At 41.5% G+C, this 23432-nt stretch overlaps 2 protein-coding genes across 5 annotated transcripts in view; both read right to left on the bottom strand.

The window, feature by feature from the left end:
- Window positions 1-843: 843 nt before the first annotated feature.
- On the bottom strand, window positions 844-8112 carry palmda (palmdelphin a). 3 transcript variants are annotated; one of them, XM_028999627.1, is made up of 9 exons: window positions 6686-7015; window positions 5778-5840; window positions 5585-5665; window positions 5194-5324; window positions 4689-4803; window positions 4511-4535; window positions 4095-4193; window positions 3069-3812; window positions 844-1363 (listed from the first exon to the last, which is right to left on the bottom strand). In XM_028999627.1, the coding sequence occupies exons 1-9, from the start codon at window positions 6830-6832 to the stop codon at window positions 1338-1340; spliced, it is 1431 nt and encodes a 476-aa protein (XP_028855460.1). In that variant the 5' UTR covers window positions 6833-7015; the 3' UTR covers window positions 844-1337. The 3 variants fall into 3 exon arrangements, with proteins under 3 accessions (XP_028855460.1, XP_028855461.1, XP_028855463.1); XM_028999628.1 differs by lacking the exons at window positions 844-1363; window positions 6686-7015 and adding an exon at window positions 8030-8112 and having other exon boundaries at window positions 1887-3812; XM_028999630.1 differs by lacking the exon at window positions 844-1363 and having other exon boundaries at window positions 1887-3812; window positions 6686-7013.
- A 7249-nt stretch (window positions 8113-15361) lies between these two features.
- plppr4a (phospholipid phosphatase related 4a) overlaps window positions 15362-23432 on the bottom strand; it is a 13445-nt gene continuing 5374 nt past the window's right edge. For both annotated transcript variants that reach the window (XM_029000819.1, XM_029000818.1), the window contains 5 exons: window positions 21225-21354; window positions 19508-19703; window positions 18740-18797; window positions 18327-18500; window positions 15362-18060 (listed from right to left, as the gene is read on the bottom strand). In XM_029000819.1, the coding sequence (XP_028856652.1) occupies window positions 16489-18060; window positions 18327-18500; window positions 18740-18797; window positions 19508-19703; window positions 21225-21354 (2130 nt within the window). In that variant the 3' untranslated portion in view covers window positions 15362-16488. The remainder of the gene's footprint in view (window positions 18061-18326; window positions 18501-18739; window positions 18798-19507; window positions 19704-21224; window positions 21355-23432) is intronic.

The raw sequence follows: 23432 nt of genomic DNA, 5'->3' as shown, positions 1-23432 counted from the left end.
TTAAGCAAATGGCAGATTTTTCAAGCTTTAATGTCATTTATTAAAGCTGTTTCCTGTTCAAACAGATACGCCTCCCATAAATCTAAATACGTATACGAGTAGAGGCCAGCGTTGGACACTGGACAGACTGAATGGGCACCCACAGCAGGGGGCATGTAGCAATGAAATAGGAAATGTCCTCAACAGCCTGCTTGCCCGGATTACAGCCGGGATGGACAGCAGGCTTCAATTCTCTGAAAGTGGCAAATTGTTTAAGAACAATCAGTTGGCAGGAAGATCATCAGCACTGAAACAACACTGTGACCTCTATAAGATCTGACTGAAACGCTGCTTCTCAATACTAAAAGAACAAAGATTACTTTCTTCTCTTTAACCGTGTATAAAAAAAGTGAAAGTGAAATGATGCACAGCAACGAAATGTGTCTCTGCTTTTAACCCATCACCCTTGGTGAGCCATGACAGGCACCCGGGGAGCTGTGTGCGGGGACGGTCCTTTGCCCAGTGGCACCTTGGCGGACCAGTATTACAAATGGTAACCTTCTCGATACGGTGCCGCTTCCTTAACCGCTAGGCCACCACTGCCCCTCATCATACTCTGTCACTCTGTTTTAGAAAGGGAAAATTATTGATCCACATCAAGGAAAAAACTAATCTAATGAGATCACTGAAAAGCTCATTAATAATATGGAAGGATAGTGAAGAACAATCATCTCGGTTGTACGGCTTTGTTTAATAGTGAATATAAAAGCATTTTCACATGCACTATGCAACAAGAACTTCTGAGGACTGGGTCTAAATTGTTGTGACCAGAGGAATACACAAATGCTAGTGAAAGAATGGTTCGGGGAGCATGGATCTTTATTTTCATACATGGATTGGGCCGACCTGGGAATCTGGAACCGGAGAAGACTTTACCAGTCCTGCTCAGACTCTCCTTTCCCCAAAACAAAACCTTTATGAAATATTACATATGTCCATACATAAAACACAAGGCTGAAATGAATGTTGGGACATTGCATAAGTTTACTGAAACATCGCCATAGTGAATGCATGCAACAATCAAAGCTAAAGGCACTTAAACAAAGTGTAACTTTTTTTTTGCAGGGAAAACACATTTGAATGCTATATTAAGCCACAATAGACATGCTCCTTAAATTTATCAGCAACGCCTTCCTGGACGTAGCACAGGTAAAAGCACTTCTAAAGTAATGCTCTGAAGAGCATAGGTTGAACATCAAGGATATTATCCATCAAGATGCTTTCATTACTTGTCTTGTAGAGTCTCGTGAGCAGGTCTTCTTCTTCCTTTCTCAAACAAAGATGCTACACAGTTTGGTCTATTTTTCCATATGGAACGTTAAAGCTGTAGGAAATGTCAGAAGAGCAAGTGTTGAGATCTAGAAGTACATAGAGACTGTATACTACATTTAAAAATCTCCTCCAATCATTTAAATCACATTCAAGAAGGAGTGAAAACTAAATTACGAGAGCATCCACCCCCAAGATGTGTTTGCATAATCCCTACTTACATAACCACATCTAAAACACAAATGGGAAAAAACAGCACTGCTTTTAAAAGCTTCTTACTCTGAAGGAAATCAGATGCGAATTACAGTATCGACTTCCACTTTCTAAATCCTGACTGCCTGCCCACTTGCTCAAATGAATCTTAACTGATGGCCAGACGCATAAGCTATTTATGAAGGGAAGAAGAGCAGCATGCACTAACTTCACTTTAAATAAACACAATGTAACAGTTTTCAGAGAAACTACACTGAATGGAGTGGAAAAGTAAGAAATGTAGAGGTTAATGTGACCTCATCTTATTTGTGACCTGTAGAGTTAAATATTAGTTAAAAGCCTGTAAAATTAAATACTAGACAATATTTAAAAAAAAAATTGTTTATTAAAATCCATTCATTCTCATAAAACCCATGCACAGTTAGAAAACATGCAGCGAGCTTGAAGCGGAATGACAGTATGGTCTTTGTATGTATGTATGTAAATTGCTAAGCAGATGGCAAATGACCAGAATAACTGACTTGAGATGTTTGTGAAAGAAAAAAGGCAATGGTGCAGTGGCAATGTCTATAGATGAGAAATTTAGCATTTATAATGGGTGGGTACAGTCTACCTTCTCAAAACATGACAAAGCCTATTCCAATAGTGTCTTATTAGAAAAAAATGACAGTTAATGATTGTTTTTAATACAGTGAACCATGTGATCATCTACAGGATAATTCACCTGCTAAATTGGAATTAGAATTTAATTATGTTCAGAATCTTCTCTAAATATGGACAGTTTGGCAGATGTTTTGGATTGCTACAGTAAAATTCTTGCAAGTAAAGCTTACTTTGCCTACACACATGCAAAAAAAATGAGTTTATGCAAAATAAACAAAAAATAGAACACTTTCCTCCTTTAAACTGAACACTGGGTATCCTGTCAGTGACAACTGCAATTTACAGGAAATAATCTTGATAGGAAACTAAGGGCAACACATGATGGGTTCTGGTGACTTATAGATATTACTTTTATATAGAAATAAAATTAGTTTCAATTGTACCTGTACCTGTCAACACATCCATCTAGGGTGGTAGTAGCCTAGTGGGTAACACACTCGCCTGTGAACCAGAAGACCCAGGTTCAAACCTAAGACACTTAACCCTAAGTTGCTCCAGGGTAATGCTGTAAATGTAAATGTAAATGTAATCTAAAAATATAATCCATTTAATCAGTTTTGTGTAATCAGTCTGCTGTCCCCCTCTAGCTATGGCTACCACCTTTCTTATCAGCCTAATTTCAGACCCGTGAGTGCCATATTAACCTGGCCCTTGGACTGCAGTGACTCTGTAACCGGAGTTCCGTTCTGGTGAATCTTTCTGTACTTTTCCCGGTGATATTAAGGCAGTTTTCATGTGCGCAATTTGATGCAGAGAAAAACTAATCCTTAAGATTTGTGTATTTAGACAAAGTTTGATGTTAGTCCATTATTCAAGCATGAGCAGAGTTAGCGTGCAGAGTCACTACATTAGTGAGCAGCAGTGTTTCCGTCTCTTTCGGGTACCTGATCTCCCCACGTTGGCACTAGGCTTCACAGCTGCCACTTCACGTTGTTTTAACTGCTTTGATGCTCCACAAATGTTGTTGGCATTGCAGTTCTTCTGTGAATGGAAGTTCTGGTCAATACCTAGTGAGCCCTCATCCTTTGCCTCATCATCGCCAATAACTACCAGCTCAGCCCGAATGGAACCTTCATAGCCCTGACCACAGTCATCCTTCATGTTCTGGTAGCCCATGAAGATCATGGTGATAGGTTCACATGGGTCTAGGGGCAAGTGTGGCTCCTGTTGATGGGCAGGGCATATTCCAAAGTTCCAGGGCCACTGTTCTGTGGGTTGGACAATTTCTTCCATTGGACAGTGTGAAGTATCACCATACATAAGCTCTGGGTGTGAAGGCAGGTCTTCTCTACGTGGCTTTGTGCTGTCTTGATGTGTTTTGCTGGGGGCAGACATGCTATCACAGTTGTTAGCCAAGACAGGCATGTGGTGCTTGGGTCTGTCCTTTTTCTTTTTCCTAGTAGCCTGTCGCAGCAGCTCCTCGACCTCTGCAGCCGTGAGCTCATCTACACCGTTAAGCCCCGGCCGGCTGGTGTCAGAGGGCAGGGCGTACACAGACTTTCGGCCGTCATCGTAAACTTTGACGCCCCGTTGCTGTAGCTCTTGAGGGGACACATTAGCTGTGGAGAGGACAGTGCTCTTCCCTGTGCGGAGGTCTTTCTCCGTGTTTATCTCCATGGCAAATAAGGCTGTTGGGATATATATAGAGAGAGTTAAACAATTACAAATGTAATTAGAAACAATAAAAACTAAATTTGTCCAAATACTTGGACAATTTCAGCTACATCTGCTTTAGGGTTGAATCAATAACAATTATATATAAACATTACTACCCAGGGGTTCAGCGTATGCAAAAAAAAAAAGCAATGGCTGCAATATAACAAAGAGTAAAAAAATTAAGGGTGTCTGAATACTTTCCATACCCACTGTACATTACTATTATAAAATAATCTGATGTTTGCTTCGCTCACCATGCTTTGGTTCATCCTTGCTGGACTGGCTTCGAATGCCTTGCTCCAGAAGTCTGAAGTCTGGAATATCTGGAACTACTGGGCAAACTGTGATAGGCTCTGTAACGGAAATGTAAGAACTTAGCATTGGGAGTGCTTGCTATTGCCACTTCTTGTATGTCTTCTGCAATAAAAAGAATACTGGAGGGAAGGAACTAACCACCCAAACATTATTCATTATTATGCTTTTCAAATAAAGTTTAAAATGAGCAGAGTCTAGGGGTGACTGATAGCGCTCACAAACATGACACAATATCAAAATTATTATCGAACCATTCTGATTTGTGAACTACAGCAGCACAAAAACATCCCCCCAAAAGGTTTAATGTTTAGTGTGTATCTGAAATTATTTTGAAATAGAACAATTTTACTATTACCATGTTTGAAGTCAGCATTTGCTGCCTGTGGGGAAGTACAAGTAAAATATGTTACACTTAATCAAATATGCTCATAAATAAAGGCAGAAAAGAGCTTATAATTGCATTATGGCCATGTAGCAATAAAAACTCACTTAATTTAGTGATTTAGAATATATTGAATTGCACAATAAATTACCTTAATTATGTCTTCTGGTGTTTTTTCAATTGCATTCAGCCTCTTCAGGATGAAGCCCTCATTTGCTGAGATGTTTAACTCTTCTCTCTCCAGAGCCTCAATCTCTTTCTCCATTCTATTAAATCAGACACTAAAAGTCAGAAAATTGTCTTATGGCTTATTCAGGCATTTGCAGCTGGGATGTATACTGGTAGAAAGAGGCTTGGGTTGCTGTCAGCGTAGAAATGCCCATGATTCATCTGCTCTGACCTGTCGTCATTGAAATGGCGTGTTCATGTCATATTAGCACATGCACACTACATAGCAGTACAGTGACATGGATCAACAGTCTGGTCATAAACTATAAAGTCTGCAGTCAGCAGATGAATAAATGTTTTTTGTTTCTCTAGGTCTTAAACTAAGACCAAAAACTTCACTAGAAGTATAATCACTTTTTCAGAAATATATTGCTTACTTCTTTATGTTACAAATGCAAGCTCACACACATACACACATCCAACATTACCGATGTATGTGACTCTGCAGACACCTGATGAGCTGAGACTCCTCCTTGGCCTGCTGGACCATCAGTTCTCTGTCTTTGGAACTGTGAGTGTTCAGGCCATCCAGAAGCCACTGTTCTTTCAGTGACTTTTTCTAAAACAAACACAGACACTGAGAACCTCCCCGTCAATCATCTTGCACTTTTCAGGCGCTTTGTGTTAGCATACTGAACGTCTGGTCATGTCATGGTAAAAGTTTGTCTTCTTGATGACAGAAATAAGAAGTCAAACCAAAATGGTTGGGTGGATAGTTAATATCTCCAAGATACAGCTAACTAGCAAAGAGACGTAGTTCATGTGACAAATGCACAATGCTATTAGGCAACAAAGAAGAAAGATTCTGACATGCTATACCTTCAAGTGCTGGAGCTTTAGTTTCTCTTTGTCAGTCTGAAGACGTTTTTGGACAATGTCCTCCTGGATCCTTCTCTTGTCCTGATATTAAAATCATTTTTAAAAGCATCAGGGTAAAGTTTCAGACACACAAACTAATGGTGTAGATGTTACCGACTAATAGAAAACTAAAGTGAAATTTAAAACAACCTACCCTGATGGCCTGAAGTCTCTTCTCTAAAAGATCTGCTTCCTCCATACTGACTCCACAAGCGACCTGTTAAGAGAAACCAAAACGAACGAAAGATGTAGGGCACATGCTCACCGTTGACATTAGACAAGATAACTCAGCTCTGATGCTGCCTGAGATCCAGTATCAGGGTGTCCCGGTGCTCTGTCCCGATGAGGACATGGAGGCCACTTGACTTATACACAGATTTAAGGGGAGGGGAGCATAGTCCACAGTAATCTCTGGTACGGATGCGGATCCAGAACACCCCGCAATGTCAGTCCATAACGTAGGGCTAAATTGGGCCCGGGCTGTTTGAAGCTCAGCTCCTGCACAAAGCGCAGCTTTGTGCATATTCAATAATTCAATATTCTTACACATTAACATCAGAACTTCCAGAACTCTCCCTTTCGATCTGTTCTAGTACCAGTTCATACAGAAGTTTCTTTAACGGTGTCAGGATGATTGTGGTTTGAGCAGAAAAACTTGTAGCTTGGATGGCTAGAACAATCCCACTCTGTATTGCCATCACTCTTAGTTGTGATTCCATGGTTGAGAGAGACTGGATGAGCAGAGAATCCTAGTGAGCTAGATAACAAGTCACAATTTAACCTCTGTGCAGGTTGAGCCAGCCAGTGATAAACTTGATGATTTGGCAGAACTCAGATGGGAAAATGGCCTTTATGCACGGAAATCTAAATGACCCTAATCATTTAAATGGTAGTGTACAGTATTGTAAATATTTTAACAATTTGGTGAGATTGTCCAAAAACCTGAATAAGCACAGCACTGAGATGTCCCCAGAGAGAAATGGCCTCTTCACCACTGAATCCCTTTACAATGGTTTGAATGAAACCAGAAAGTATGTTCATGAAAAATGTGATGGCCCTTGCCTCAGTAGCTAACTGTCCACGGACCGTCATCTGTCGGGTGCCATCTAGGACAGGACAGCACATCTGTGATATGCCTTTCCCTATTCCAGGAAACGTTAAGACAGACTCCAGACATCCTGTCTCTGTCCATTCATTCCTCTGTGTCATATATGCCTCCCTTCCACTGAGTCAGGGTGGCCAGGAACACCTGCTCCCCAACGTCCCTGCTCTCAGAGACAACTCGTCAACATTCGCAATTTCAGAATATTCATTGCACCTTCATATACACGTGGTTTAGCATGTTCTACTTTTTCATGAATGTCCTGAAAGTCACACATTTAACTTCTGTACCCTAAAGCCAGGGCCTGACTCAGGCTGTCTATCTGGAGAGAAATGTGTTGTGACCTGTGACTCTTCTGCTCAGTGCAGTATAATCTGAGTCTGGTATGCTGGACTGTTGTGTGTGTGTATATAGAGAAGGTGAAGCATACTGCTGCAGTGTCAGCAGAGAGTCACAAGAGACGTTTAGGAACAATCTATCTACAGGCAGAAGTAAATAAAGTATTTTTGAAGACATTTGGTATAATGAAGAAATTCTACAGCAAAATATAAAGTTACTACATGTTAAAATGACAGTTTAAAAAACTGCAGACCAGGGATCACCAACCCTTGTCAACCAGTCCTGCACAGTTTAGATCTTTCCATGTTCCACCACACATCATTCAACCCAAGAACTGAATGATAGCGAGTACAGAAAATCTGATTAATGAAGGTAACCACAGGGACAAGGGCCCTCCAGGACCAGGCTTGGTGACCCCTGCTATAGACTATATTAGCATGATGTGTGTATGTGTATATATATGTATATTTGTAAAGTATATATAGATACAGCATGTGCATGTTCAACTGCTCATCCCTTTCTAAGAAGGGTTTCTTTCATCTGATGAAAATTGTTTAATTTACTATATTTACTATATTGCTTTGTGTGGTTTTGTGAGCAGCTCCTGGTGGGAGGAGCAGCTCTAATCTCCTAATCTGATCACTGATCACCTCGGCAGCACTAAATCTCTCTTGGCATCTGCTTTACAATCATGCAGGAGCAAAACGGAGCAAGAATATTTGAACTACCGCATACATTTTAAAAATGATTTTACAACATTCACTGTGATAGAACATACATAAATAACATAACTAACCCCTCGCCTGCAGTTTTGTAAAACTAAAGCAGCCTGCTCACATGTACAATGGTTGACAGGAGTGTGCAGAACTAGACTGCACCGCATGGCAGTTCTTCTCTGACCAGGGCAAAAATAGCCCAGAGCTAAAAACAGACGAATAAACAAGCACGACAAGGTTCATACTGACCAGTGACAGGTAAAGGCTGAACTCGGTGGTCTGAGCTGACCTGCTGCGAGCGCGGCCATATGGTGAAAGCGCCGGGGTGACCCGGCCCCTTTTAATAATGACTGACAGGAGAAGGGGGCGTTTCCACGGCAAATAGCTCCTCCCACCCACATAGCCCCTCCCTTCTGGTCGTCTTTGCTTGACTGCGCGTTCAATTTAGGTAGGCTAATTAGTGCACTTTGTGTATTTGTTTTCAACAGAAAAAAACCCGCCACAAATCATCCTGTCCCGATCACGTGTCAGGCACGTCTGTGTGGTAGGTCTGACATGAGGGATCTGGTCCTCACTAGTGTGGGACATTCCATCCTCACTCACACTCTAATGAACAGAAACATGTGGAAGAGTCTGAGCTGCCTGTGGCGTGAGTACAGGGTGTGGATATGACCTAATAGAATTCCAGTTTAAAATGTGCGTGTGTGATTCATGACTCATCCGGTTTAATCTGGGTGGTTGTAGCCTAGTGGCTAACACACTTGCTTGTGAACCAGAAGACCCAGGTTCAAATCCCACTTACTAACATTATGTCCCTGAGTAAGACAGTTAACACTAAATTGCTCCAGGGGGACTGTCCTTGTCACTACTGATTGTAAGTCGCTCTGGATAAGGGCATCTAATAAATGTAAATATGATGTAAATGTAAATGTAAATCACTTGGCTCCATTGAATAACTCATGAGTCACGAATCTGAGGTCTCCATCGGATCCTTTGTGTCCTAACTACACCATGTCTAAATGGTAAACTCAATCACATACATACATCTTATAATCATTAAAGCATTAATTACTACCATAAAAGTTGCATAACCTGCAGTTACTTTGCACCATCTGAATCCGAATTGCTCACAGATGGGTTAGTGTTTCTAACCCGAGTCCATGCATCCTGCGGTTACCTTCCTCCACAGCTGAAAACGTGCAGCCTAATTTGAATCGCTCAAACCAGTAGGAATTTTTTAAGTGCTTCATTCTCCTCACAAGGCATTTTACTTTCTTTTAAAAGACTAACTTAAGTGTCCCACTCATCCGAATCAGTTTACTGAGTGACTCAAAGGGAGCCGGGTTCTGCCGAGTTAGACTACCGAAATTGACAACCTAACCTAACCCCTACACAATCGCCTATGAACCAGAACACCCAGGTTCAAATCCCATTTATGACCATTGTGTTCATGAGCATAACACTTAACTCTAAGTTGGTCCAGGGGGGCTGTGCCTGTAACTACTGATTGTAAGTCACTCTGGATAAGGGCGTCTAATAAATACCGTAAATTAAATAATGATGTAGTCAAACCTGGAACTCAATGGCTGGACCCACTGTCTATTTATCACTACATCAGTGAAGCCATGACTGTTGGACTTTTGCATATATCGTGGTGCAACGGTAGCATGTCTGAGGTGCCACTGAGCAAAGCACCGTCCCCACATACTGCTCCCCTATCGCCTGTCATGTCTGCTCACTGCTCACTCAGGGTGATGGGTTAAAAGCAGAGGACTCATTTTGGTGTGTGCACCATGTTCTGTGCTGCTGTGTATCACAATGACAATCAATTCACTTTTATGTTTCGACTGATGTAATGATTATCCTAGGAATTATAAAAGAACAGATCATGTTTTTTCTTTATTTTAGTGATCAGCCACCACATTAAAACCACCTCTCCAATATGACATCTCGTACTGCCAAAACAGCTCTTGGCATCCAAAATCATGCCCTGAAGTTGTGAGTTGTGGAGACAAATAAGTTGACAAACAAAGTGAAAATAAAGTTTGCGATACACAGCAGCACAGCACATGGTGCACACAGTGAAATTTGTTCACTGCATTTAACCCATTACCCTGAGTGAGCAGTGGGCAGCCATGACAGGTGCCTGGGGAGCAGTGTGTGGGGACGGTACTTTGCTCAGTGGCATCTCAGTGGCACCTTGGCCGATCGGGATTCTAATGAATCGGCAACCTTCTGATTACGGGGCCACTTCTTTAACAGCTAGGCCAGCACTGCCCCACAATTAAAAGGAAAACCGAGATCTCCATGTTTTTTAAAGGGTAGCAGGGTGTATGTTCCTTCTATGAGAGATTAATACCATAACCATGAAAAGGTGTATGTAGTCTGCAACACTCAATAACAGGTGTTGGTAGAGGTGAGTTTTGGTACTTTTGTAAATCTCCCAGATCACAAGGACCCAAATTTGTTCTCACAAGATAGTCAATGTTATTACTATAGCTGTCAGCCTTTAACCATATACCATTTATTTTTATATTCTTCTAGTAATATGATATTTTGTGTGTATTCATTTATTTATTCTATTAATCCCTTTTTTCTATGAAGTCATTTGCTCTTCAAATCTTGAACAAACCAAAGCTTTGAAAATAAAGGCGAGTTCCCTCTGCTGGTGGAATGAGGATTTTCTGAACTGTGCCTGATGCCAACAAATTCTTCATACTAGCAGCTTCAGGAATTAATAATTCAATTAAGGATTGCATCTCTACATGTAAATCTTTTGCTGATTCTAAATCCATTTGCAGCTTCTGTCTTTGGAATATGATAAACTGAAAATATCGAGGCCTTTTCCTATTGTGTGGTTAGATCTGTATGGTAACCATGGCAGCAGGGCTAAATTTAAGCATGATGTTTGATGGTTACAGGCTGACAAAATGCAGCTCTGTGGTATACAGCCATTTGCAGAGGAATTTGAATGTAAATGTTTTATGGCTTATTTTAAAAGCAAATTGTTATTTAAGAGATACGTTTTATATTCAAAAAAGCAATGCATTCAATAGCATGAGTGTGTCTGTACACATTAACATTAAAGCACATAAAAGTGTAAATAATAAAAGGTTTTCAGGAGTTGGTCGCTCTGAAGCTCTTGACATTAGATGTGACTTGACTGACCCAGTATTTGCAGGGCAGGTGGACAGACCTGACACACTTTGGCATGCACTGCGTCATGGACAATGCCTGGATGACCACGATATCACAAGTTATGTGTTCTGAGAAATAGACCATACTTTCACTAAAAAGAATTCTTTAATTTATGTCATGATGAAAGATGAAGTTCTTTACATATTCACCCTTACATAAAAACTGTATATTTTTCATGGATTCAGTGGGTTAAATTATGAATTCTGTGGTAGTTTCTTATGATCCGTGTCTGAAATGTGCACGCAGCTCAGCAGTCCTGCACACAGAGATGCATCAGGGCAGTTTATGATGCAGTGATGCATTGTTTGAGTTATTTATGTGTAAATCCTGTGGCAGCAAACATGTTAAAGAAGGAAAGTACTGCTTCACTGTCCTTCAAATCACATCTGTGGGTATTCTGCTGTTTGTGTTCTTTGACATGGTAACATGGCTATGGTGAATTTACAACCACAGGGTGGTGTTGTGGATCCCTCCAGAAGATTTTTTATTTCTACCCATTTATTTGGTCCCATTTTAACTCATTGCTTGGGGAAATATATCAACTGTCTGAAATATCTGTGTAAATACGTGGGCTCAGCAAGCATTGATAGTGCCAGAAAAGTGTTACTGTTATTCTGTCAAATTAGTAAAAAGTAAAATAAACACACAGTACAAATAGGCACAGAAAGAGATTGCTAGTATCTTTAATGCTAACTCTGAGTGCATAACCAGTGGGTCTAGGAGCCGTAAAGTAAAACTGCTAGCTTTGCCTAGAGTGATGCTTATGACATCTCCGTGCCACAGTTGCCATGGTGATTTTTTACTTGGGCATGTTATCTAGTGCCATGGAAATGGCCTAGAAAATATGCAGAGAACCTTGGAAGGTTAACATACTAGTAGAAGGTCTTATTTACAACCTGCTGCAGCAGTAATCATGAAGGAAACCAGCTACCGTGCCCATCTTAAAGAGTCACAAAATAAACAGTGTTTGAATGTGACGCCCTGGAGAAGAGAGCTGCTTAATAGCTGTGCTTGCCTCAGTTTTGTGAGTGCAGCAGCTGGGAGTCAGCAGGAAATGAGAGGGAAGATGATGGCGAGACCTTATGAGTCTAAGTAATTTGCAGCCTGACCTCTGAGCAGAAGTGTAGCCCGTTGTGCAGTTTCACACTGCAACATTAGAAGGAATACACATTTCTTGTGTTTCATCACTAATGAATTTATCATCCATCCATCCATCAAATGTGAACATGCAGAACAGCAGGTAAAATAAGAAAAATAACAGAACGAGGAGGGAAAACAGCAAGGATACATTTATACTAATAATCATATATGAAAACTTTCAAGGTAATCAGGGAGCACAAGACAGAAAACACAAAACCCAGTCTGGGAAACTAAACTGGAGGACCTGGAAATTTTAGGATTGTAAGGTAAGATAAGAAGAACTTTATTTATCCCGAGGGAAATTCTTTTGTTGACAACATGCTCAATGCAGTAGGTGTACACATGTACAGATGTGACATTTATGTGTAAGAGCCATGATCTGATGCTAACCAGAGAGTTGAGAGTGGAGAAGACCACAGTCGACAAGTTGGGGGTGATGATAGCAACCACCCACAATCCACCCACTCTGCATCTGAGCACACTTCAGAAGGCCTTTGGGAATTTCTTCTGGGGGCAGCTAGCACTGGCTTCCCCCTGCACTCCTCCATCTGCTGGTGGCAGAGGGATGGGGAAGAACCTGCTGGACGACGTAGATGCTGAAGTGGCAACCACAGGGCTGTAGTCTTCTTAGAAGCTGCCATATATCACATTACATTTACATACAGCATTTATCAGACACTCTTATCTGTCCCTGTATCTGTCCCTGTCACTCCTGACTTACAATCAGGGACTTACAATCGGGACAGTCCCCCTGGAGCAATTCAGAGTTAAGTGTCTTGCTCAGGGACACAATGGTAGTAAGTGGGATTTGAATCTGGGTCTTCTGGTGTATAGGCGAGTGTGTTACCCACTAGGCTACTACCACCCTTTAGGTAGGGGTCAGGGGTTCCTGCCTGGTACCAAACCGAGGACCTTTTGCTTATTTACATTAAAGCGTTAAGTGGTTGTGGTAAATGCTAAAACTGAGACATATTAAGAGTAACTAGTACAATAATAAAATGTTATTACTGGGTAATGAAGAGGAATTATGGTTCATGACGACGACAAATGGGTGCTTACGGTTGTGAATGCTAGGTTACTATAACGTTACAATGACTGTCAAAACCTCTTTGTTTGAGTGGGAATCTATGTTGCATGGCTTGTTAACATATTTTGTGATGATACAGTAGTTGATGTTCCCTGTCCAGCTTTTATTTACTACACTCAACAAGTTTTTTGATTTTTGGTAATGAAATGACGCAGACATTAGATTTGCAGCATACTGGAAAAAGGTCTTGTCCAGTGCAGATAAGGCCAATTTGAAAGTGTTTATACTTTCATTTAGGTCCCTGGTTTTTAATTTTTTCAGAGATCATGTTTATATTTGGAGCTGTGCATTTTCTTTATAGAACAAATTAAGACGTTCATCTGGAAGAGCAGATTGGAAGAGGAGAATGGGAGAATTCTGAATCGGTCATAACGCTCAGAGCCGCTCAGAACTGACAATTTTAATTTAAATGTCATTAACTCTTAACTGTTGCCACTCTCTCGCCCCCTCCCTCACTGGCATTCAATGCCACTCTCTCTCAGGCAACCCCTTTTTCTCTCTCACTGGCATTCAATGTCACCCCCTCCCTCTCTCTTGATGTCTCTCTCGTGATTGGTCTAGAGTTACCATGGTAACCTGGCTATGATAGCAAACCCACACTACTTTGCTCTGCAGACTTAATGTGTTTCTGTGTTTAACTAGGACACAGCCGAAAGAGTGGAGATTCTGGTTCCAGTTCATATAATCTTTGTACTTCCTTAAAGATTATCTACACTTTGGTATACTCGGTTCACTAATGAAAGAAAACCTGTGCCTTTAAGAGGCTCAGTAATTGTTACAATTACCTGAACAGACTGAATTCTGATGGTCTGACAAGAAACAAATATTATTTTTGAAATAAAATGTTTTAAAAAACACACTCAAATACTTTATCTTTCTTTCCAAATATAATTGTCTACTCACTTGCTCAGTTAACCTTTCTTCAGAACTGCACACACACTCACACAAGTCCTGACTAACTTTTTTTCCTAACCTAACTGGGCATTTTAATGTGGACAATTAATGTGTTGAATCCTTGACTTTTTAAACTTATACATAGAAATGTCATTTATGAAATTGATCAAACAAATGTCTAAACAGTGTGAATTTGTATCCGAACATGAAATTCCCCCTTATATGACTGTAAGGAGAGGCCAACACCTCTCACAGAATTTCAGGTCATACTGAAAAAAGCAAACTAAAATCAAACAGAAATGCAAGTAGAGCAAGGGTCATCTGTTTTTGGTATGCTCTTACCCACCTCTCTCTTAGTCCCTGCTTCCCTTCAGGACATATATCTTCACTTCAAGTGCATTTCTATTCTGTGATGTCTTTCCTTTTATTCCTGCCCTCCTTTTTCTGTCCTCTGATTGTATTCTTCCTCTTCACAGACCCCCTGTTCTGCAGAGAGGCTCCTTAAGATGATGAGCGCAGACTAAATTTGGGTCAAATCTGTAACCCACTAAAGATCTGCAGTTTGCCTTCATTAACACATTGATCATTGGCATGAACTGAAGCCAGGTCGCTTTGTTCTCTATTTGCAATTCAACTATGTGCCTGAATGACATTCATGATGAATGATGAACTGCAGGGATGGGAGGAGGAAACATCCTGGGGGTAAAATGAGAGGAGGACATGAATTGTACACTGTCACACTGGTCAGGAATATCATTATCATGTATAAATGTATTACAGTTGCAGTCCCTCAGACAGTTTTCTTCAATCTGGTGGGACACCAAATATCAAGTGCAGGAATATGACTCAGTTATTTACAATGTGTATGACAGACACGGGGGCGAGGGCTCTCTTGGAGGGAGGAGAAGGATGTGACTGCTGAGGAGGTGGAAGTTCTGTTGCTGGTTACTCAGATGAAGCACTCCATATTAACCGTGCTGAGAAAAGCATGCTGAGGGAATTAATACTAAACACTTCACATACTGCTCATTGCACAGAAAGAATTGTGGTCATACACACCACAATTATAGAAAAGCATACTTCATCATCACAAGCATGTTTTAAAGGGAACACTTTATAAACTCCTAGTCTCCTAGTAAAATATTTCCTTTACATGGTTCTGCAAAAATCTTGCAAAAGCCAGTCAAAAGCCATTTGTGCACTGAAGTAAAATGTGAACCAGAGGAGGGAACAGTATCTGTAAAGACAATATAAACTTAAAATTGACATTGGAATAAACACTGTTTATTCAAGTCATGTGACTGAGTGGACTGTGTTTTGCACGGATTTATACAGTTGAACACCAGTTGAAAATCCAGCCCAAAAAATATTTCCCTCATTCCAGGCCACACAAAACACTCACAATTTACCAGAAATGGAGGCAAGCTAGGCAAGGAAATTTTCTAAATAAAGAAATGACATCAGCCAGGTATAATGAGATGTCCAGCAAGTCCCAACAAATGACTTTATAAATTACTATCATACATTACAAAATAATAATATGTGGCCCATTTATTGAACATTCTGATTATGTGTGACCTTGCCTTTTCCAAAATGTACTTATGCAGTAGCTTATGCAGTACTATTTAGCAAGTTGAATTATTGGAATTAAATCCTCAAAGCCTGACAGCACACACACAGGTATATGTTAAACAGGTTCGCAGCACATGTTAAGTACATAACTGTGTAAAAACTGTCAGTTGCACAATCCTAAAAACACAGCATCTCAATTAAAATAGAGTTAGAAAATATCAATATATTCCTAATAATAATTATAATAAGCAATGGTTACATCTAAACAATGCCAGCACAGCTTTACATAAGTATTTACATAGCAAAAATATCTCCATCTTTCCCTACTAACATCATACAATGTAGCTGATTTTGCAAATGATCAACATATACAAGTTGTTGCAAAAAAGTTACACCCATAAACGTCATGATTATACTATACTATACATGATTATTATATTAATTTTAAATGCATATAAAACCCCATATCTGATCCAAACCCCCCTCCCCACTAAATGGTAAAGTTTTTTTCAGTTGAAGCTTTGAAAAGGTTGAAGCTTTGAAAAAAGCAAAATCACAACGGCACTGAAAATCAGTTTGCTTGAAAAAAAGAAAAAATTGTGCTTATCAAACATTTAAAAGTACCCCAAAAGAAAAAGGTACATTTACACATTCAGGATTTTTTTTTTTTAGTCAATTGAGTCAAAGGCAACTTCTCAACTTACCTTGGCCACAGATGGCATGGTTCTCAACTCTATTACTGTGGCTGGCTCTCTCATAGGAGCAAACAAGGCCATTAGCAGGTCAAAAGGGGCGGGGCTTGAGATGGAGGGTGTGGTCACTCCTTAAATGTCAGGGTGGGTGGTGGGGTGGGGGAGGGCCCTTTGAAAAACATGTTCCGGCTGTTGTCGGGGCTGCTCCCGCGCTCTGGCAACAGGATGATGTTGGCTTTGCGCCTGAGTGTTGAGTCCCGACTGGAGGCGATGGAGAGTGTCTCAGACGCAGCCTCACTGCCGGCCCCATCACCCTGCACTGGAGTCACGCGGATGGTCGTGATGCCCTGGTGATGGTGGTGGTGATAGTACGGGTGGTGGAATGGGTGGACCGGCTCACCTGAGCTCATGTCCGGCAGACTCCGCTTTCCGTTGACAGAGCCATAGCCGTCCTTCAGTGACTCGCAGCTTTCTGATTCGCGGTTTAAATCATTGAGTTCGAAGGTCTGCCGGATGCTGCCTCGCTGTTCTGGCGGCTTCCAGCGCCATGAGCCACCACCGTCTGTGGAGGGTGGTTTCACCACGGGACGACTGCCATTGCTGCTGTTCTCAGGATGAGCCTCCACTCTCACAATTCCTGCGCCGGGCTCCTGGTCCATGAGGGCCTTGTAACGTATGGAGCCGGTGCAGCTGACTGTGCTCGCCTCACTCTTGGGGCTGCCATGGTGTAGCAGGCCCTGTTGCTTAGACATGGCAATAACCTGCATGATGCGCGGCTGGCTGTTGGTCCTGGTCTTCTCTGCCACCTTGATCCACTTGGAGCGGGTAGCTCCACCCCCATCACTCACATCCCCATCATCATCAGTGGCTGGCGGGCTCGCAGGGCTCTCCTGTGCCACCTCCTCTGGGATGTGAACCAACTGGGAGGAGCCAGGTCTTGACTGGATGGAGACCCTGGCACCGCCTGCGATTCCGCTGCTTCCCCCACTGTTGATATGGTTGGGCAGGGGAATCGCCCCGGGTGGAAGCTTCACGAAGGCGGCCGGCAGGGCGGGCGGAGGCCCTCCTCCTCGCAGCTCTCCGTCCAAGCCCACGGCCGACGGCTCTGAACTGCAGCGCAGCTCCATGTTTCGATGTGGTGATATGCGGCCCGTGACCTCGGGCTCTAGAACGTGCAGCGAGAACTTCCGGTTCTCGTTCCTGCTCTTCCACTGCGACAGCAGCTGCTTTGAGCGGGCAGAGTCCATGGAGGCGTGAATGGAGGCATGGCGCCGCGAGGTGGCCACCGCGGCTGCGGCTGCCGCCGAAACCTCCTCTAGCCCTGCCGTGCTGTGCACTCGTGGAAGAGTGTTACTGAAGGTCACTAGGCTACCATCCTTGCCAAAAAGTGGGCTAGACGGACTGATGCACTCCACATCTGCACTTGCCCGTTTCAGGCTGTTGAGAGAGCTGGCCTCGCGATAGATGGGCTTGGGTCTGCTCAGAAGACTCTCTGAGCGTGAAAGTCTTCCAGTGGCCGCACTGTCCCCTATAACAGTGAGGCTCTTTGGTGCCGGTGGGCGAAGTTGGGTACGTGCTGCTTCCTGGCTGACATTTGGCAGGGTGCACAGGGGCTCACGCAGGGAGGGAACAGGCTTGGCTTGAGGCTGTCGGGATGTATCTTGACTGGGCTGGAAATTACTCACAGCGTATACACCCTTACGAGGAGAAATATGGAGAAATAAGTTTATTAACATCCATCCATCTTTACATCTGACATAAATATAAATATATGTGTTGGTTAAGTACTGATTTAGAAATTTAGAAATTTTGCCAAGATGGCAAGAAAATCAATCAAAGCAATACATGTACGTCCATTTATTTTTAAGCATGCAATGGTTACAACTAAGAAATAACATATTAAAATGAGTTGAATAAAACTCAAACTTTTCACAGTAGGTAAAACTTTTTTGTTGGTACTCACAAGATATGCAGCTATGCCACCTCCAATAAGGAAGCCACAGTATACATCAATGGCATGGTTTTTGAACTGGATGATGCGTGTCAGGCCACAAATGATGGCACAGATGACAAAGGAGAAGACCAGAAGTGGCTTCAAGAGCTTTGATGAGTCCGTGAGAGTAGCATTGAAGTACATCTGTAGAGAAACATTTTTTTTTTTTCAATTCTTTTGTGAAATTGATTCCTTTCTCCATTAAGCTCTACTCAGAGGTTTAAAACCCATTTTTATAAGGCGTTGTTTGAATATATCCTTAGACCAGTAATTAGGTTTGCACCTAAACCCTGCAGGATGGTAGATCAGCGGAATAAGGCTCAGGACTATAATTATCTGAATTGTAGTTTCTATACAGGGATCTGCTGTAGCCCCACACTTACAGAGACATACACGGCTGCAAAGGCTGCCAGTGTGGCATGCTGGGATGGAAAAGACTTCCTGAAAAATAGAAAGGGGGGAGGGAGACAGAGATAAAATTAAACCCTAGTGGGAAGCAATCTAATAATCTGTAGTCCCCTACTGCAAAAAAACGAAAGGGCAGACTCTGTTTCTGCAGAATACAGAGGCTGCAATTATCTCCAAAAATGCAACTCTCCTTCCTTTCTCGGTAAAGAAACCAGAGAACATAGCAGCAGACACTGAGAGTGGCAGCAGGCAAACAGAGGTGTGTGGGTGGGTTGTAAAGCATCGTCTGCTATGAACTTCATGTGGGCAGTGTTCGTTCAAGCCCTTTCAGCTCTATTAATCCACTGCCAATACACACTGAGCACACACACATATACTCAGCCACGTTCAAGCACACAAATTTGTGTATGTGTCCAGCATTCTAGATAGTGATAGAATTCTCAATTTGCTAATGTGACAAGCATACATTACCAAAATTGAACAGAACCAACTTATTTAAAAAAAAACATCTTAAATATAACCACTTCATTGAAAATAATGTAAAAAATTAATAATTGAAATACAAGTCAAATAATTTTACCAAAAACTTACTATAACAGGTACAGATGGAACAGGAGTCAATTTTTCATAAAAAACATCTAGTAAGAAAGTGAGTAGCTAGTTTGGAATTATTAATGCAGAACCAAAGAAAGTGTCTGACAAAATGTTTCCTTTTTAATCAGGTTTTGGATGAACTGTCTGACCTGCCAGCGGTGATGATGGACGTGTCAGAGCCGGAGCAGATGTCCTCCATGATGAAGATGCTGTCGTCGCAGCTTGTGTTGAGGGTGGTGTAGTTGGGTTTGCACACAGTGAGGAAGTAGGGGGTGTGATAACCTGTGGAAAGCTGGATGATGTCTGTGATGAGAGCAGTGATGCAGAGACCAAACACATGGACTCCTGCCAGGGGACAGAGGACATTGCTTTAGTTATTGGTTATTGTGATTTTTAAGTCAACATGCAGATCAATTTGGACTATTCAGTGCATGTTAATAAAATGATAAGACTGGATTGGATTGTAGTGTCTGAGCATATAGCTAGTTGGCAGACAAATGCTGCAAAAAGTATGTTTTTGCATTAATAGAAATTACTGACTACGAATATAATAGCAGCTGATGTGATACAGGTTGCCATAACCACTCCTGAACAAAAACTTCAGATCAGGGGAAAATGCCAAGTATCCGCATTTCATGCAGTTTGATTGTAACCAGGTTGGATGTAGAGGTTCAAAAGAAGGAACTGAAGGAACAGACAAAATAGGCAATTTATTGAAAATAGTCAAACAGGCTGTTGAAAACTGATCAAAATTTTAAGACCAAAAACTAAAATAGCCAAAACCCAGATGCAGTAGTTGAGTACAGTAGTTCTTGTAGATGCAGTTCTTGTAGATGCTTGATGCAAGTATTTTTCCAGGAGGTTGGTGGAAATGTTGCTCCATGTGTGGAAGATGAAGGACATCTATGGACTGTAACTGATGTCCATTTTTTTGTCATCAAACCTCAAACATTCTCAATGGAATTTAGATCAGGATGGGGGACAACAGTGTTGTGACCTACAGCATTGTGACCTACAGCATTGTTCTGAAAGTGAAGTGATTGTCACATGTGATACACAGCAGCACAGCACACGGTGCACACAGTGAAATTTGTCCTCTGCAACTCATCACCCTTGGTGAACAGTGGGCAGCCATGACAGGCGCCCGGAGAGCAGTGTGTGGGGACGGTGCTTTGCTCAGTGGCACCTCAGTGGCACCTTGGCAGATCAGGATTCGAACCGGCAACCTTCTGATTACGGGGCCGCTTCCTTAACCTTTAGGTTACCAATGCCCCACCCCACTGTTGAAAGATCCAGTCATCACCATGCAGATGAGGGCCCTCAATCAGGAGGGATGCCTGATGCAACATCTCTACATAGCCTGCCGCCGTTTGAGCCTCCTCCACTTTGCCATGTAGAAAACATCTCCGCTGCAAGAGGCCTTGCTTGTGCGGCTCAACAAACCTGCCACGTTCAAAGACAGCGAGCCTTTTTGCCATTGAGCGGTCATGACAGCATGTATGCCTGACAGAAAATGACATGAAAGACAGGTTTTTGTAAAGATTCTCCCTGTTTTGGCTATGGTCTTAAATTTTTCACGAACAGTCTGTTTGACTTTTTTTAATATGCTTTTTAAATAAATGATCTTCTCTCTTTTATTGTGTTTGTTCTTTTTGCATTCTGAACCTCTGCTTACAACAATCCATCAGTGTAAAATGTGAATACTAATTTTCCCTAGTCTAAAGGCTTTGTTCAGTGCATATAGAGCTAATTTCAGAAAAATTGAAAACAAATGTTCCAATGGCAGATGTGACTAAGCACCACATATTACTAATCAGAAATCGCATAATGGAAAGAGAGAACAGAAGCACAGTCATGAAAACTCACCAATAAACCTGACAGCTCGACGTATGTATGAGTTGAAATTGCAACCGGCAGCATTTATACTGGCCTCTGTTTTAATGGCAATGTTTCTCCTGGCCAGGCAGCAGTAGAGGATCCCTTCCCCAATCATAATCTGCAGGAAGATTTTTCACACATTCTCAGGAAGGTTTAAAATGGTGCTGTGAGAGCTCTTTTATTTTAGAAAATATTAGTGGCTGCTTAAAGCCCCATTTTATTAAAACGTTATTAATATAATGATGTTTTTTCTGAAGAATGTCTATGTTCTACGCAGTTGCATGGAAATATGCTATATATCATGTTCCATATTTGAGTTTTAGTGCATTTTTAGATCACTGAGTCTTCCTGGATCAGGAAGAGCTGACTTCTCTATGTCCCTGGTTCAGACATAATAATCATGGATATAAAAGAGTCTGTCTGCTGATTCAGCAACATCAGAATAGTCTATATCAGTAGTTCTCAAACCAACATTACGACCAGCATTAAATGTTGACAACAATCTGAGAGACTCTGGGAATACCACTAGGAGTTGGAGTACAATCAGTTTGAAAACCAAGAGTCTTTATTATGGTTCAAGTGTCCCGTGATAAATTCTGACAGTGTTGATGGAAAGTGAGTGAGTAAGTGGGTCTATTATTTCAGAGACAATTTCAGGACATAGAAACACAGACCTTATTTATGAATCAGTACACTTCATGGTCATTAATCTAATGAAAGTGAAATAGATTGTCATTGTGAAACAATGACATGTGTCCTCTGCTTATAGCCCATCACCCATGGTGAGCAGTGGGCAGCCATGCGGACACACAGTGTGGGTAAGCATAGTGCGTGATGTGGAGCGTCTTTAACACGTGATAAAAATGTACCACCACCTGTGCCCATCCCAGCACCAACACATGGACAGGACATAACACTTAATAGTGGGCACAGTAACATTTCCGAAGGACAGCTGGGGTGGCCACAGATATCCCCACAGACACCTATGAGTTAACTGAAGGAATCAATACTTTTTAAACACTGTGTACAGGGGGTGTAATGTGAACAAATGTACATTTTTTACAAAATTAATTCATTTCTCCCATTTTCATTTTACATGAACATTTAACCACATTTTTTCCTGTTAAAAGAAGAGATGTGGCATACTGTCTAGATTGCTGTGGATATAACACAATTTTAAATAGGGCGTAATAGTGAAAGTGACGTGATTGTGATGCCCTACAAGAACAGCACATGGTGACAGATTGAAATGTGTCCTCTCCATTTAACCCATCAACCTTAGTGAACAGTGGGCATCCATGAAAGTGTATGGGGACGATACCTTGGTCTGTGGCAGTACCATCATGGCAGTTCGTGATTGGAACCAGCAACCTTCCCATTACAAGTCCACTTCCTTACCCGCTAGGCCACCACTGACCAATAAAGCTCATTTTGTTAAACAAGCTAGTATGTTAAGGTAAAAGTTACACATGTTACAATTGCTACCTTTAGGTTAATCATCCTGTAGGAACAAATAAAACTCAAGCTAGGCTTAGACACATATTTCTGACTCCCACCCTAGACCTTAAACCATAAGGACGGGTTACCAATCAACCAACCATCTCCCCAATACTTCTAGGATGCTAAGCAGTATCCCAGGCATCATAATAGAGCATGGGAGCAGAACAACTGATCCCCATGGTAACAGCAGAAATGGTTCTTTATGGTACTACAGGGATAGTAATGAAATGGAACGTAACACAGTGGTAATAGTAGTGAAAATAATGGACGTGTTCCTTATGAAATTGAAATTGGACATGCTTATGAAATTGATATAGAAATTATAAAATCAACCATAAAACTAAACATATTTCTTCACAAAGCCTGTTTAAAAAGTGTGCTTCCCTCTCTAACTGTCTCTGTTTTAAATGAGAAATCAGTCATTAGTATAAATTTCACATTAGTATTACTAATAACATCGAGAAGACAAGGCTATTTTAGTTATTTAAATAGTTTTTTGTTATTTCTGTAACTCATCTGTATTTATTTCTGGTTACAATGCTTTAAATATCTATCAGTGTTTATGGGAAAAAAAAAGTCTTATATATGATCGAGAAAAATGTTACTTCTGCTTTCTTGGAAAGAGTGGGTGTTCTGTTTCCTTCTCGTCCTACACAATCTTCTTCAGTAATGTTATCCCCAACCCTCTGACTGATT

This window comes from Denticeps clupeoides, chromosome 13 (genome assembly GCF_900700375.1).
Source record: "Denticeps clupeoides chromosome 13, fDenClu1.1, whole genome shotgun sequence".
NCBI lineage: Eukaryota > Metazoa > Chordata > Actinopteri > Clupeiformes > Denticipitidae > Denticeps > Denticeps clupeoides.
This window is presented reverse-complemented; position numbering and strand designations above follow the sequence as displayed.

Coding starts and splice junctions, on each gene's coding strand:
- palmda (XM_028999630.1), bottom strand. CDS start 6,832: ATGACACAGAGGAATGAATGGACAGAGACAGGATGTCTGGAGTCTGTC. Junction 5,666..5,777: donor AGAGACTTCAGGCCATCAGG/GTAGGTTGTTTT, acceptor TTTTAATATCAG/GACAAGAGAAGGATCCAGGA. Junction 5,325..5,584: donor TAAAGCTCCAGCACTTGAAG/GTATAGCATGTC, acceptor TGTTTGTTTTAG/AAAAAGTCACTGAAAGAACA.